Below are 16,599 nucleotides of genomic sequence, written 5' to 3' on the forward strand. Positions count from 1 at the left end.
CATTCTTTGATAAAAACAGATTTTGCAATGTCAAATCTCTCTTTGACTGGGACTCAACACTGAAAATCACTAGGAGATGTTAGAGGTACCCAGCTCATTGCCAAATTTGGCACCAGACTGCAATGTGCTACAGTGCTTAAGTGCAGCAATCGTAACCTTAGAAAACCAGCAGCTCTCCTAGAGTTGGGATCTCTTTAAAACCTTATTGTTCATTTTGGCCTCTTGCTGAGCAGCTGATGGAAGATCAAAAATCTCAACAAACCTACAGCTGGAGAAAATAATGCTTTATGGCAGGTGAATACCAGCAGGTCCTACAGGGGATACTGGTTGAATCCTTCTGTTGAGAAATTTTCAAATATGCAGTTTGTCCTTCCTTACAGAAGAAGATCTTCTTAGGAAGAGACTGAACACACAGTATACTTTATTTAGCATGAAACTTCTATCAAAAACCTACCTCCTATTGCACTTTTGGGAGAATGAGGACAGTGACATGGGCAATAAAGTACCACTTTTGCAATGGTATCTCTAATTAAAACATCTGAATTTTATAACTTCTAAAGCTTTGTCTCATACTGCTAACACTTGATCTCACAGGAATATCTCATGCAGTGCACTTTCAAAAATTAGTATATAAGGAGCTACAGCCACGAGGCTTTGCATAGCTAGGCTAAAATCATGGCTGGTGCATGAAGAAAGCAGTGCTTTGGTACAACTGTGCCAAAGGTGCTTGCCAGCACAGACTCATCCATAGAGATCTGCTCACCCTTCCTGAGAACAGCAGTGCTCAACCTCAGAGTGCAATCACACAGGCACAGCCTCAGCCCGTCCTCATGGCCTGAGCTTCTCCTCCTGCCTCAGGTCTCCACACACTGCTCCCAAACAAATGCCTTGTCTTTATTTCAAAACAAAAACACCTAACTAGCCCACTTTTTATAACAGCTTGAGGTTTTATGGCAAATCAGCAGAGGAATAAAAGTACAAAACCCCTTTCAGAAGGTGTTCACTTCACAGTGCAAATGAAAAACCCATCAGAGAGCAGATGCACTAAAATGTTAATATAGTACAATGATCACAATGTTATGCTCTTTTTTCCCTTTTTCCGCCGGGAAAGCAGTGGCACTTGGAAAAAGCTTACTTGTCTCTTTGCTCAAGAATAGCTGGTTTTGCTCTGTATTCATATTAAACACCTAGTGCTAAAACAAACCCGTTCCTCAAGCTATCAATATTTGCAAGCCTCCAAACTAATTGAGTTAAAGGCACAATCAATGCCATTGACGACAAGTTCTGCTGGAAGTTGTTTGATTCTTGCCTCTGGCCAGAAAAACCACCAGTATGAGAGGAACTCCCATTAACTCTGCATGTACCTGGTACAGTAGGAAGGGAGGACCACTGTGAAAGTATGGATGTGGGAACACAAATACTTCTGGAAAGGTTATTGCATTGAAAGAGACCAGCTCAGGTAATTACATGTCTTTTTAGAGTGGCACATGAACAGCACCTCAATCCCACCACACAGGGGTCATCAATCAAATGATTACAGTCATCTGCTGTGTGGGACTTCAGGACAAAAAGAGATGCACATGTCATTTCTTCAGCTTCCTAAACAAGGAAAATGTCATTTGGCTACATGATGGCATTAAATCCTACTTCTTAGCTGAAAAGTGCCTTCAAATCTGTCTGACAAGGCACTTCACTCTTGGATGATTTTTTTTTCCTTGCCATTTATTCTTTTAATTCAAAATCAAAATTCGTCTCTGGTTGAAGCATCAGTAAGCACAAGGGAGACAATTTTTTACAGGGAAGCCCAGCCACTGTCTAATGTTTTTTAAAAAGCAACACGGTCATCACAAAACAGTTGTAGTATTCAATGGAATGGACAAACATATTCAGACTGAAAGGAGCTCAGCCACAGCGAGTGCTTCAAAATAAGTAAGTAATTTGAATACATACTGCTAATCTTTGCTTCTGCCTTCAATAGTAAACCAGAAGCACTAGCCTACATCTGGTACCAGAATGGTGATTGGCAACAGATGGTATCAGTTTTGGTGAACTGAGACAAAGCCTACTACTCATGGCAAAAGCAAGAAGAGAACTTCCCATGACCATGCACAGGAATTTCTAAAATTGCTCCACAGATGGAGAACAAAGGCTCCCGAGAGAGCATGCAACCCTCTCTCTTCAACCATACAGCAAATGTTTATGCTGTGGCTACAGGAACTGTACTGACTCAGAAACGGCCTGAATTCCAGCAGTGCTGAGAACTCACTGTAGTGAGAAGAAAGGCACTGACCTTTATTAAAATTAGGCCATCTACAAAATGCTTAACTATGGAATTAATGGTCTTTTACTAGGTATGCAAGGTTTGCAATCTTGGCCTTGAACTACCAATAATCTCCTAATGGGAGCATGCAAAAAATAATAGGCGATATGAGAAACAGAACAAGGTTACAAATTACAGGTTGTGGTTTTGCTTTACTTACTATACGAGGAAGAATATTTTAAGGTCAGAAGGCATCCGTAGGACTGAAATAAAAGGAATTGATTGGGAAGAAGGAAATAACATACGATCTATTTCATCTAATGAGATCTTCCCCGCAGAATAAGCTGAGAGCTGCATTTATGAATCATCTGTATTTGCTGCCCTACTGTTTGGGATTTGGAACCATACAAGCAACTGCTACAGTAATTACACTGGGGAAGTGAGCAAGGCTGTAGCAAGAAAGGAAAATGGGCCACATATCAGAAATGCCTCTTTGACAGAATATCCACAGCCTTCAAGGAAACTCCTGGGGAGTCTGTGAGACTCATCCTTTACTCCAGCAGTTGAAATCAAAGGGACATCTCCCGCTGCCCCCATGGCAATTTATATCCAGACTTTTTACCAGTGACACCAGATACCAGGAGTGACTCAGACTCAAGCAGAGAGTAAGCACAGAGCAACACAGAAACTACTAGACTTTTTTTTCTCAGTTTTGCCATGTAAGAACCTAACCATAGGCATAGCTGAGTTGTAGGTGGATGAACATGGGGTCACCCTCCTTTTTAACATTTATGCAATGAATTTTGGAGTCTGGTCACAAACCCAAGCCTGCTGCTTTGATCCTCCTCTCCCCTAACAACGGGCTCACCACAGCAGAAACATGCAGGGTGAGGATTTCTAGTTTCACTCTTGCTGACACAAATCAAGTGCAGGTTTCTCAAGCTGTGAAGTATATTAAGTTCACAGAGTTTTAACAAAGGGCTAGCAAACCACAGAACCTCACTGCAAGTCACACTTCTTTCAGATGTCCTTTTAATTATATTAAATGAAAGTTTTAGGCACTTTGATGCTGATGGGCAAACATCTCGATCTCTTGAAAAAGCAGCTAAAAGTACTCCCTGTAGCTATAGTTAATATACAACATTGTATGCTCACTGCTAGCCAATTTATTCCAGCCACTTTAACAACGATACCTCGCCTGACAGGCTGTGCAGAATAGCATCAGGAGTCAAGCAATGCACAAATAATCAGAGAACTCTCAGAGTTGTTTGACACACATTGCAGAGCTCTTTGTCATACAGCCAATTAAGTCACCAAACAAGGAACTTGAAAACCTTCATTAATTTGCCTCTTTTTTGTATAAATGGAGGTTAGAGTCTTTCTTGTCACAGGGGCAACAAGAACACAAGCAAACACGACATAATTCAATTTGTGCTCCCTCTCAGAGCGGTAAGTTTCTTTCGTTTAGTCTTCATGGAAGTTGGGACCAATCATGCAAGCAAGAGAGAAGTAGGACAAACAGAATTAATCCACTTTAAATAGTACTGGCTAAGTCCCAGATGCACCTTTTATCTGATGAGAATTACTAGGTTAGCAAAGGGAAAAAAAAATTCTGCTCAGGTCTAAACTTAATGCCTTGAATCCTCTGAGGAAAGCCTTTCATTTTTTGCTTAGTGCAGCAATTCAAACAGCCCATGTTTCCAACAAGAGTTTAGAAAACTTCCAGGAGAATCAGAAGGACAACTCTGCAACCACTTGCCACTGTCTCCTACCACGAGCCTGCCATCATTTCAGCACTGGCTTCATGCATGGCTCTGATGACACCTGTACCCAGAAGGTCTTGTAATTACCAAGGAGCAGGTGGCACCTCCATAATCTTTGCCATTTGCTATCCAGACCAGTGCAGAATTACAAAACAAGGCAATCTGATTTACAGGGCAGCTCAGACAATGCAGGAACCAAGAGCCAAGAGCAGCAAACTCCATTAGATGAGGAAGATGCTGCAAAGGCAACTCTCTGATGCCTCCTTCCACCCTTTCCCCAAAGCTGCCATTTGTTTGCTGTCAATCTGTTGTATTCACCAGCCTCCGGCTTCAAAACCACTCATACTGACTTTATAAAATAAACTAAAAGAATGGCAACCCTGTGAAATTTCTGTCTTCCAAGATCCTCATCCCAATGCATCATGCAATTTCACGTGGGAAGAGGCCTCTGGTTTGGCACTGCAGGGAAATTCATTGGCCTCCTGATGCCCCAGAGCTGCAGCCCACAAATCCAAGTGAAGCAAGCAGGTGAGCTCAGACTTTGCAATCAGGTGCATGTGCATGATAAAAAGACTGCAAGCATGGGTGTGGTATGAACCTTTAATAAAACCTGTGTTTCCAGCTACTAAATCAGCAAAAGTCTCTATTTTTTCCTCATGTTTAAGTTTTCTGTTTTAATACAGCCTCACTTACTACATTATGTGAGCACTTAGCCTTTTTTTTTCCTTTACTACCCCACCTCTGTTCCTAGAGGACAGAATTGTATCCATGGCATTTTAAGTAGGGAAGCTGAGAAATATCGAGCTCATGACACTTGCTAAGGGACATGGAAGACATCTGTAATACCAAACCCAGTTTCACAATTCCCAAAAGGCAAGTGATTTGTTTTTTCTACAATTCTAGTGCTTCAGTTTAAGGACAACAACTTTTGGAACTAGAACAAACATAAATTCTGAAAAAATTAAATAAAATTCATACCAGCTTACATCACAGACCAGCCACCAAACCAAGCTATGCTAATCAAATGCATCACCCATTGTGACTCATTCTCCCACATGATGACTTTTCCATCCCTTTCCCAAAACAGAGTGCAAGAGCTACAGAAAGGTGGGCACAGGAGATGTAGATCTCTGCTCTCCAGAGGGTCACCCCTCTTTGCCAATGGGGCACCTTGCTGAGGCCACTCTGCCACCTTTATATACACCTTGGTCAGCTCAGTCTCAGCTGACTATTAATTAGTATCACAAATTAAAACCCACTTAGCAGTTTCTTAATTATCACCATCACTGAAAAATCTTCCAGCAACTGCCCAGTCATTATATTAATATGCGTTCATTGTGTCACCTGCCAGGTTGGTTCTTGCTGGATTTTTGAGACAAAAAAAAAGATCATTTACCACATTTGAAACCAAAGAAGCAGCATTTGTAACCTCTATCTCGAGTAAATAAAATCCCTGAGCTTTTAACTCAACAAATACTGTGAAAATGAACAAATTAAATCCATGTTTGTTTTAAAGGTACCCAAAGAGATGAGATGATAATCTGATAATGCATTCTCAGTTTTATGTTTGAATAACTTGCAAAATTTCTACCTCCACTTTGTATATTTATTTACAGTAATTTATTTTGGGCTTAAGAGGACTTTATACAATCCGATCACTACAGGAGTTCTGTCATGGCTATTTTAGCTATTATTTTAGCTATTATTATCTTCTCAGGTCACCCTCCTCTTTCCAAAAAACCACCTTTCCTCAATAGCACTTTTGATATTCACAATTCCTGGACATCTCTCGCACAAACTTCAAACTGCACCTTCCTTTGTCTAGGGAGCACAGAATTGAAGGTACACTTCCAGCCCTCTGAGCCAAATTCAGCCAGGGATGTTCTTCACAATAATGGGATCAGCATGAGGAGATCATGTCAGCAAAGTTGAACATTGTTTCTCTGCCATCAATGTCATATGTCCCAGTGACTTCCCATGTTCCACTGACTTTACGAAGCCCAGGGCGTCACCACTTAAGATTTGTTGAAAAGTCTGTGCTAGATTCCCTCAGCCAGCCCAGACATTTCACTTCCTGGCAAAGGATGAGCAGCCTGTAACAGGACTATCTGCAGTCACATCTAGTTGCTATTACAGACCACCTCTTCCTCACTAGATTTTCTGATGACTTTAGCCACACAATTTTCCAAATGGAAGCATACTGTATGAAAATATGTCGAGATACATTACTTTACCTCATATAGTACAAAGCAGAGCTGGAAAGGTTCAATTAGGTCATCTAATTCATTCTTCAAGCCCTCTTTTACAGGACTGTCCTCTTCAATATATGTACCAGATTTGTCCATATCCATACTTAACAGCTCAAGCAATGAGCTCTCATGAGTTTTCATCTACTGAAGAAGTAGGTGCATGATTAATCTTTTAAACACACAAACAACCTTTCCAAGTGAAAGGAAAGGAGTCCTTGAAATTAAGGGTAAGCCGAAGTTTTTGCAGAGTATTCAGGCTGTATTCTACCAAGGCCAAGCTTTCTGTAGGGTGCATTAAACTCACCAATCACTACTGTTTGAAAAAAGACAGAAGAGCAAGAGCTCTGTGGAGAATGCCTGTGCAGCCAGTGGAAAGGACAGCCATGGATCAGGTAGCACCCCATGTCCCCAACAGGACTGTGCAGCCCAGAGTCAAAGCAGTTTCACCACATTTCCAGTGGTAGCAGTAAAAAAAGTAGCTAGCTTGAGAGTGATCCCCATGCTGCAAACTTTCCTAAATTCCTTCAAATGCCTGCTAGTTGCTTTCTCCAGGATCCCAGACAAGGGATGGACTCCATAACTCGTCTTTATCCATTAATGTATTTGGAAGGGAAAAGGTGACTTTCTCTTGTGACGTTTTCCAAAGGGAACAGAGCCTATCAGCACAGAGGGGTACTGCTTTATTTCTAATGCTCTAGAAAACCAGACCATCCCATTTGCTAAATGAAATATGTGCTCACAAAATAAAGTCAGTACCAACTGTAGCAAGTGGAATTTTGCAGGAAATTTCTCCAGAAACATAAGAGTTCATTTACGTGTGTTACACATATACATATAAATAATGATCAACCACCCATAAAAACAGTATCAACATTCACAAGCACAAGACAGAGATTAGAAGGTAAAACATTCACATTTCTTGAAGCAGCATTAACTCACCTACAGTATACAAACAGGTTTATATAAAAATACACTGGAGCAAATGCTATAAGGCAAGGTGACAGGATTAATAAAATAACCTGAGGTCCCACTCTTGAAAAGCTTTTCCAGATCTTTCCAGAATGCTGGGGCTTGACTTGGTTCACATCAAACACAATGTAAACCTATGAAAGTCAGGCCAGACCTGGGTATACTTCATGGGATGCATTGTTCATGCATTGTTTGCAGCACTCTCCTCCTTTCAAGATCTCTCTGTGAGACACTCTGCATTTCATTACAATCCTACCTTCTCCCGCATGTAGAGTGTTACCATTTTGAATTGCTTCTAAATTTAAAAGTGTAAAAGGGGAAGAAGGAAAATTAAGGATATGCAGGTGTCAGCAACATGAGTATCATGCTGTAAGCAAAATCCAGTTGGTCTGGAGACAGCTCTGTGAGTAGCAGCTTTGCATTCTTCACTTGCACATCTCCATACTGTCCTGCTCATTCAGATGGCCAGATGAATCTTGTCAGATCTCTCTTGTGGTTTTTTCCCACTTTCTGGCTCAGCGATTTTGTCCCACATTTTTGTCAAGTCTGAGAGAAATGGGGCAGGTCGGCAAGGTAAAAAAATGGCATTATTATCCTGTGACCTTAACCTTAGAACTTGCTGCCACACAGGTGATAATAATCAGATTATTCACAGAGACAAGACCCACTTCACAGTCATTCAGTCAAACAACTGGACACATGTACTAAAAACACAAGAAATACCTGGACATAGGCCCTGCAAGAGCGCTCCCTTTTCTGAAGCTGAGTCCATAAAGAGAGCAGATTAAAGACGGAATAGAAAAAACAAGTTAGTGACAGAACAGGGAAAAAAATGAAGAAAATGCCTGTGAAAAAACTCTCATTTCTCTCTTAAACAGTTCCTGGAAAACCAAGCAAACTAAAGGAGTGAGTGTGAGTTAGGCAGCAGTGGAAAACTGGAAGGACTGGCTCCAGAAATGTGGGTTAGTCCTTTTTCAGTGAAGTGAAGCACAGACTGGCAACTTTGCAAGAGCAGCTGTTAGATGGTAGAAGACGCTGAGGTCTAATAGAGATACTCAAGAGATGATGTTTCCCTTACAGTTTAGAGATCACACATGACATTTCCATGTCAAACAAGGCTGAAAAGGATGAGGGTGATGGTTATTTGCATAAGAGGAGTGTGGGCTCTGAAGTCAGACAGTGCTGATGCCACAGTGAAATGTAACCAAGCTTCAGATGAGCAGGACCAACCCCAGGGGGCAAGACTTGTGCTGGACTGCATCTTGATACAGCCTGGACCTGTATGGACCCATCCTGACAGACCTGGGGCTTGGCAGGCAGTCTGCAGCAGTGAGCTGGAGTTGGTGAGCTCTGCATCACTGCAATGAAAGCTCACAAAGCCAGGCTGCTCAGAGCTTGGCTGGGTTTGTTTTTGCTGATGTGCCTGGTTGGAAATTGCACATCAACAAAGAATTCAGGGCAACTTGTGCTCTCAACACACAGCAGTGCAATCCCATTAGTACAGCTGAGAGCTAAATTTGTCCTCGAGAGTTTTGAGGCTCTGAAATAAGCAAAATACACCCAGGTATCATGCAATGCCTAATTTCAATTTCTAATTCATCAATTTGTAACAGTAGAAATCTTCCTCTGGGTAAATCTGGCCAGTACGAAGACTTTACAGAAACAAATGGAGATCAAAGAAAGCCTTGCTGAAAATTACAGAGCTATCCACTTGGGGGTCTTCCCAGTCTGAAATGGAACAATTATCACCTTAATTAAGCTTGATCCAGTGGAAAGCATAAAGCTTTTAGTGACAGAAAAGTGGTTCCTGAAAGACGATGGCTTTTAAAAATTCTGATTATGCCAGTTTATTTCAATTCATTGTACATCAGCTTGTTAAAAAAACCCACCAGTACAAAACAGCACAGGTGATTACTTTCGGATCCCCAGCACATTTCCTTTAATGATTAAAAGAATATTTAATGGCTAGTGCTTACTTTATTTCTCCTTTCTGACTAAACAGCACTAAACAAAACTCTTTGCAAATTACTTTTTTCCTTTTTTTTTTAAATACTCTTGATCAGTGAAGGGGAAAATGGAGCAGTAACTCTGCTGCCTTTTGTTTGCCCAATACTACTTCCAAGTTGAATTCATGCATTCTTAAATGAACACAGAGCAGTTGCTCTTCTAAAGAATTAAGTGGGGAATGAGAGCAAGTAAATTACTGAGCCTGTCATTTGGATCACTGACTCGCATCGCTGTTTTGCAGGACTTCACGTGGTCCAGAATTTTAATGTGGAATGCAATTGATTTGTATGAGTTGCTTGTGCAAAGCTGATGGCAGGGGGAAGAAACCTGCAGTGGAGACCCCAGGAGTGACAGCTGAGCCAAGGAGCTCTGCCTTGTCCAGTCCTCCCCTCAGTAACTCATTCCTGCCCCCATGATACAATCCCACTTCATGTAATTGAAACAAAAACCATATGGTGAGATAAAAACAAAGATGAAAAATAGGTGCTTGCAAAGCTGAATTGACAAAATGTTGGGTGTGGCTGGGAGGCATCCAGAAGAGCAAGCAGACTACAACCATGAAACCCGTTAGTAGGTGACATTAATTGCAGCCTTTACCTATATTGTCAGACATCACCATCATTTTAACAAAGAACCATGGTATGATTATAATAAATAATGTTATGCTGATGTAACAGTTAATACACTTATTGCCTACATTGTTATGAAATGGCTGGAAGCAGCACTAATTAAAAGCATCAGGATAACCCAATTCACAGCACATGCAAAGCACATGAGATGCAGGAGTTCAGCTCCCATGCGACCGAAATCTCAAACAATCCCAAAGCCCTTTGCATTTAAAACAGCATCAGTCTACAATAACAACTTACAAGAAAAAAGACCATGTTACTTCTCCGAAAAGCATTTCTCTTCATAAAACACCAAAGAAATTTCAGGTTTAGCTGGGATCAATTAGTCCCCATAGTCTTGGGAACCAAGTTCTGTTCATGCTTACATGAATGCCAGAACTGTCTGAGCCCGATAGGCAGCTGAGAACAAAATTCTCTGTCTTATTTTAACTGGGTGGCCAATATAACCATGTGCTCATAGTCACCAGGGTCACACAATTCAGGCCCACAGAATTCACTGTCGGAATCCTAGGTAAGTGCTATCCCATGTGCTTACATTGATGAAGAGGACCTTTCACTAAGGAAACCTTCAGCTTTAAATGCATTCTTACAGGAGCCCACAGCTCGTATTTTCTCCCACAGCTGCCAACTCCCAGCACCTTTAGTGCTATGCAGCAATTCCCCTCCCTTCTGGAAATGCCGAAAGGACTGATAATTGTCCTTAGACCGTGGGCAGGGGAGCCACGGTGCTGTGCTGCGGTTAGGGCTGGCTGGGCTAAGCGGGCGGGCTACCACCGAAAGGGCCCCGCCGGCCTCACCTTGTTCAGGCTGCGCGCGGCGCTGTCCTTCCCGCCGGGAGTCAGGTTCCGGAGCTGCACGTCCAGCAGGTTGACCAGCTGCACCATGGCGGACACGGAGTAGGCGATGTCGCCGGCGTACAGGTGGCTCCTGGTGTGCTCCGCCAGCTCCCGCGCGATGTTGGCGGCCATCTCCCCCGACCTCATCTGCGGCAAGCACAGGGAAAGGATGCGGTGAGATGGCATTCCAGTGCCTTCCAACCCCACAGCGTTAGCCAGGTCAACTCCCCTCAGGAAGAAGAAGAAAAGAGATGGAGAAGAGGAGAAGGAAGGAGGAATGGAAGCATTGGCCAAGAAGTCAATTACAACAAGAGTCTTTGTGGTTCGAGCATGAATAGTTTTCTGAGTATGGTTTTTCTAGTCAACCGTGGTGACCCCAACAGTTTCTTCTCACTGGGCACTGTTTTCCATGGGATTTCCAGGCTAAGGAGGGGTTTAATTATCTTGTCCCATTGGCTTACTGTGCCACTTGAAAAAAACAAATGTAAGTAGCTTCTCCTGTCAAGAGAAAGTCGTTTCTGATTCCAAAGTTTATGTGATAGCAAAGAGATGATTTTTCCACAGAAGAGTTCATTGTAAAAGGAGCAAAAATAGGTGATATAACCAAGAAAAAACAGAGCGAAAGGTTCACTATTTCCATCTTATTGACTTAATAATCAGGTGCTAATTTATCACAGAGCATCACTTGTCACACTAGCCACTGGCAATGTGGCCAGTAACTCTCAGCACTGTAAAAGTGCCCTAACTCTAGAGCAAAAGGCTCAAGCAGAGGCCCACTAGAAGGGAAAAGCCAGCAGGTTGGTTGGCTGAATCTTCTACTAAAAGACTTGTATCATCTAGTTGAGTCACAAAACTCACAAATAACCTGCTGGGAAATTCACCATGTAATTATTTGGGAAACTCTCACTTTTTCCCTGTGGCTTTTCCCCCTTTCTTGCTCTGTTTTGCTCTCCCTATCTGGTACACCTTTCCTCTTCTGTGCAATGGAGATTTGGGACAGGGCAGCTGGCCCCATCTCCTTTTCATGAGCAGCCCACTACAAAAATATCACTGCAGGTTGCTGGTCTTTAATTCATTATCTACCAGTCTGTGATCTGGAATGCAAATCCATGTGGAATATGCCTGGGACAAGGAGAAATTACATAGGATTACACTTAAATGAAGTTCCCACTTCTCTGTCAGCCTCAATGGCAAACTCTGCTGTGTTCTTCATATGAATTTTCAATTGTCTTAACTACCAACAGCTAGAAATCAGATATTTCTCTTGTTCCCTCACTTTCTGGTGCTTATTATAAAAGCAAGATTCTAGGGAAAGATTATAGGCTGAGCTTCTACCTCTCTGTAAATCAATTAGCCGAGTTATAAATGAATAACTTACTTCCATCAATTTGACAGCAAAAGCCAATCTGACTTAATGAAATCTAACTCAAAATGTTCATATGCTCATCTTCAGAGAATTAACGCATATGATGATACAGAGAAGATAAATAAAGGAGATAATGTGTTGTTCTTCCCATTAGAGCAATGATAAGATATATTCAAAAATTATTTCTTTCTTGTTACACAGAAGACTAATGCCATAGAAACCAGCTCCTATTCTTACAGCTGCCTGCTCTCCTAAGCAGCTGAAGGAAGCCATGCATCAGCACAGAGGCTGAATTTTAACCTCTGCTGTTGGCTCTCAGAACTTGAAACAATGATTTTGTATCATCAAATCCCTTTACCTAAAGAAATCAATTTCAACATTTTCCTGCAGTTCATTGCTGGAGTTTAGCATGCATCATGACACATTGTGTTTGTGTAAGCTCTGCAGAAAACTGCAGGAATTCAATATATTTTTTACAGATACATCAGAGAATAACCAAAAACCCCACTACCCAATATTTGATGCTCACTTTTTCCCTTGGACCACACACCTATGCAAACTGGCACACTCAAAGAAAATCGCTCAGCTGCTACAAAGGCAAACACAAGAATTTTCTTTCCCTGCAGGCTGCTACTGTTCCTATCTGTCTGCAAAAGTGATGCAGGCTGGTCACTAATTAACTCTTTTCTTTTTCTCTTGGACTGACCCTAAAAACTGCAAATCTGAGGAATTCTACTGTGGCCAAATAAACAAGACAAAAAATAGTCAGTGATGGAAGAAATGCCCAAGAAAAAGGCAGACTAAAACTCAGACTCTGTGAACTCCTGGGACATAGAAGTATTTACCCAAAGTTATCTCACACACCCAGGTTTCCTGAAAACATAGATGGACCATTCTTCTGGGAAAATGTTTCTGGCTGGCAGGTAATGAAACTACATCCTAGCACTGACAATTCCACACCTACACATGGTCACACAGAATGTGCAGCTATAAGTCACTTCAGCAGTGCTGAAACACTCTTTCCACTCTGGCTGTGTGCATGAGAGAAGTGTCCAGAATTATGGCTGTGTGACATGTTAATGCTGATTTCCCTGATTCTTTTGAGCTTTTTCCACTGAAACTGAAGTGTCTCTTCTGCAGCGCTGTCAAACCCAACTTCTCTTGTGAGTCCCGAGTACTGGCTGAATATAATATTCCAGGCTCTGGTCTCTAACAACAGGACTGAGCCTTTTTTTTTTTTTTTTTTTTTTTTTTTGTTAATTCTACATAATGCTCTGCAAACTTACTGCTTACTTAGCTTACTGCTACCCAAGAGGATGCATTACTAACTTACTTCCTTTCTATAAAATACTTCTCCATATCTTTCTCTTCATTATTGCCACATGAAAGATGAGCTCTTTTTGTTATTTCTTCCAAAACATGTAATACTCTTTAACCCAAACACTGACATAGTTACACATGCACACATGAACAACCCCTGGAGGTTCTCTATGGCTCAAGCTGATATTGAGAAACAAGTAAGAAGTAGGGGAAAAAATGTGTAAATAACGGACCTTTCTACTGGGAGGCTTGAGAAGAAAAACAAAGGGATTTAAGTATCTCCCTGATATGAGACTACTTTTTAACATTTTCTACCTTGATTATGAAAATATTAAATTTTAAAGCTAAATAGGATTCTGGGATAAAAGAAGACATTGTGTTCAAACCAAATTTGAAACTAAATTTTTGGTTCCTATGGTTTTTTGGCCTATTTTTTTACCTTTTACAAACTGATTAAAACCAGTCTCAGAATGCAAATTTGATGGAGTGAAAACATGTTTCTGGCCAACAATGCCAACACACAAAACACAGTTTTATAGGTCTGACAAAAAAATTGCTCCCCTCTTCCATTTGGGAAGACAGGATTCAGGCCAGATTTACAAATGATCACTGGCACCTGAAATCCCTCTGTGTAACACTCTGCTACCATTTTCCAAGTTTGTGCCACTATCATGCACCTTCTTATGAATGAAAAGACTGTGAAATAATAGTTTTTGGAGAGGACATATTCTCCTGCCTGTCTCATATAAACCAACAAACAGAACTGGGGAGCTTTGTCTGGAAAGATGAAGAAAGACCCTTCTGTAGCAGGACTCACTGTTTCAGCCCTACCTTTCTCAGAGGAAACCACCTGCATAAGAGGACAGCAAAATAAAAATTAGACAAATTGGAAAAAAAAAAAGAAAAAAACAGTGTTTAGGGAGGAAAAATCAGAAGAAATAAGAAATATGCTGAGAAGGGAGCAAATGAACTAAAACACCAGTAGTCATAAAGGCAAAAGTATTTTCCTGCAGCCTTCTGAAGAGGCAAACTGATACAAAAAATAGAAAGATGACATGAAAGACTGAAGTAGGATTTTTAGAAACAATAATGTACAGATGGACTGGTCAGCTGGGAAGACCATGAAGTTGATGCTGTTTTTTGGAGGAACAAACATCTGACAGGTTTCACCAGGCACCATTAGCTGCCAGCAGTCAGGTAGCAAGGCTGTAAGAGGGGCTGTGGGCTAACTTCTGACACTGCAAAGCCTTCATGGCATTTTTCCCTCCTGGCAAGAATTTGAATATACATGTGTGCATTCACAGAAAAGAGTCAGAGCATATCTACCATCCTTTCCTTGTTTTTTTTTCTGAATCACAGAATCATTTAGGTTGGGAAAAACCTTTAAGATTACCAAGTCCAACCTATGACCAAACACCAAAATGTCAGCCAGACCATGGCACTGAGTACCACATCCAGCCTTTCCTTAAACACCTCCAGACACAGTGACTCCACCACCTCCCTGGGCAGCCCAATCCAGTGCCAATCACCTTTTTTATGAAGAAATGCCTCCTGATGCAAAAACCTAAATCTCCCCTGGCATAGCTTGTGTCCTCTTGTCCTTTTGCCAGTTGCCTAGGAGAAAAGACAATACTCTCCACAGAGTACAGCAGACCTAGAGAACACTGAAAAAGTGGCTTTGAAACGACAGTATTCAACCAACTTAAGCTGCATTTAATGACCCTTTAATAAGACACCCTCTGTGGCATCTGCTCCATCCAATTCATGATGGTGCTCCAAAAACAGACTGCCAAAAGCAACTTGGATGGAGGATTTCATCGTGCTGTCATCCGAACTGCACCATTTTGTGGGGAAGTCCTCCACAAAACCTCAAACCCTGTAACACACACCCAAGCAACTCTACAGGACCTCAGGAAGGTGCTATGAATTCTAATGAATTCTATGAATTCACCTGCCCTTTGGGAGTACATGATCCAGGCCACTCAGGAGGGCATGGGTGGCATGTACTTTAGATTTACAAATTGAAGGGTTTTGTGCATTTGTGAAGGGCACAATTTTTTCTGTTCTGCTACAAAAGAGGCTTCCTGTCTTCCAGAGGCTGGAAGCTGAGCACAGCAGTGCCAGGCAGCACCCACAGCTGAAAGCTGCAGCAAGGAAGAGATGTCTTCAGGCAAGTCACACACTGCACTAAGGATGGCACCGATGAAAGCAAACAGGCTGAGACTGAACGAGTGACCTCATGATCAGGATGATGCAATGTATCCAAAGCTGACCTTTTTGCCTCCTGTTACTGCTTGACTCTAGAAATAACCCAGGTAGCAGTGCATAATTCAATCTCACTGGCAAGTTTATTCTCCCACTCCGTTACGAGGGCACGGTAGGCACCAACAATAAAGTTAAAGTAAATGTCAGGAGGCCAATGAATTGCTGAGGAGAACATTTGTTCTGATCTTCCATCAAGCACAATAACTCTAATGGAAGCTAGGAAACGGCTGTAAAACCTAATACCATGATGCAAGCAGGCAAACACCCAATCTACAGTCTGAGCACAGCAGGACAAAGAGAAGAAGTAAGTAATCATTCTTACTTCACTACACAGATATGAAAGCAAGCACAGCATTTCCCTACCATCCTCTCTGGCTTGGCTGAAATCCCTCCAGGGGACCCATCACTGTTCTTCCTGAGCATGTTTGGATCCAGCAGATGACAGATTTTTGGGAGACAAAGCAGATTAGGAATGAAGACACGCTGAGCAGGTATGAACCCTGGCTGACAAAGAAGTATTTTTATCCATTTTGTCAGCTGTGCTGCAGCGGGCTGAGTGGGGATGCAGGAGAGCAGAGCTGCAGGGTGTAACCAGCCCTGTCCTCGCAGCACAGCTGGCTAACTGCTCCCTCTAGCTGTCCCCACAGCAGCAAGAAGAGAAGCTGGCTTGACTTAGAGGAGAAAGGCTCCTTTTTCATCTTCAGAGAAGTGCTGGAGCAAATCTGCAAGCTTTGGGAAGCATCCCATCCACAGCAGGGATGTTAGAAACCAGTGCTTGATTTATGGATGAATCGGTCTCCATCTTTAGTGCAGTGATGATTTTCAAGCCTCCTGCTTGGGCAGGGAAACCAAATGCCTATTGGTTATTTCATAAGCAATTTAAAAGTGTATTTACTGTAAGGATCCTACTGAATCTTAAATGAAGGCTGTACCCA

General features: G+C 41.9%; 1 protein-coding gene across 19 annotated transcripts in view; it reads right to left on the reverse strand.

Annotated features, from left to right (window-relative positions):
- Positions 1-16,599, reverse strand: part of ADGRL3 (adhesion G protein-coupled receptor L3) — a 487,951-nt gene that overhangs the window by 83,335 nt on the left and 388,017 nt on the right. For all 19 annotated transcript variants that reach the window (XR_015803337.1, XR_015803335.1, XR_015803336.1 and 16 more), the window contains 2 exons: positions 10,675-10,860; positions 7,965-8,003 (listed from right to left, as the gene is read on the reverse strand). Coding sequence is in view for 16 of the 19 variants with exons in the window: in XM_088164024.1 (XP_088020150.1) it covers positions 7,965-8,003; positions 10,675-10,860 (225 nt within the window). In the remaining 3 variants the exon portion in view is untranslated. The remainder of the gene's footprint in view (positions 1-7,964; positions 8,004-10,674; positions 10,861-16,599) is intronic.

The sequence above is a fragment of the Sturnus vulgaris genome, chromosome 4 (genome assembly GCF_052056855.1).
Source record: "Sturnus vulgaris isolate bStuVul1 chromosome 4, bStuVul1.hap1, whole genome shotgun sequence".
NCBI classification, from domain to species: domain Eukaryota; kingdom Metazoa; phylum Chordata; class Aves; order Passeriformes; family Sturnidae; genus Sturnus; species Sturnus vulgaris.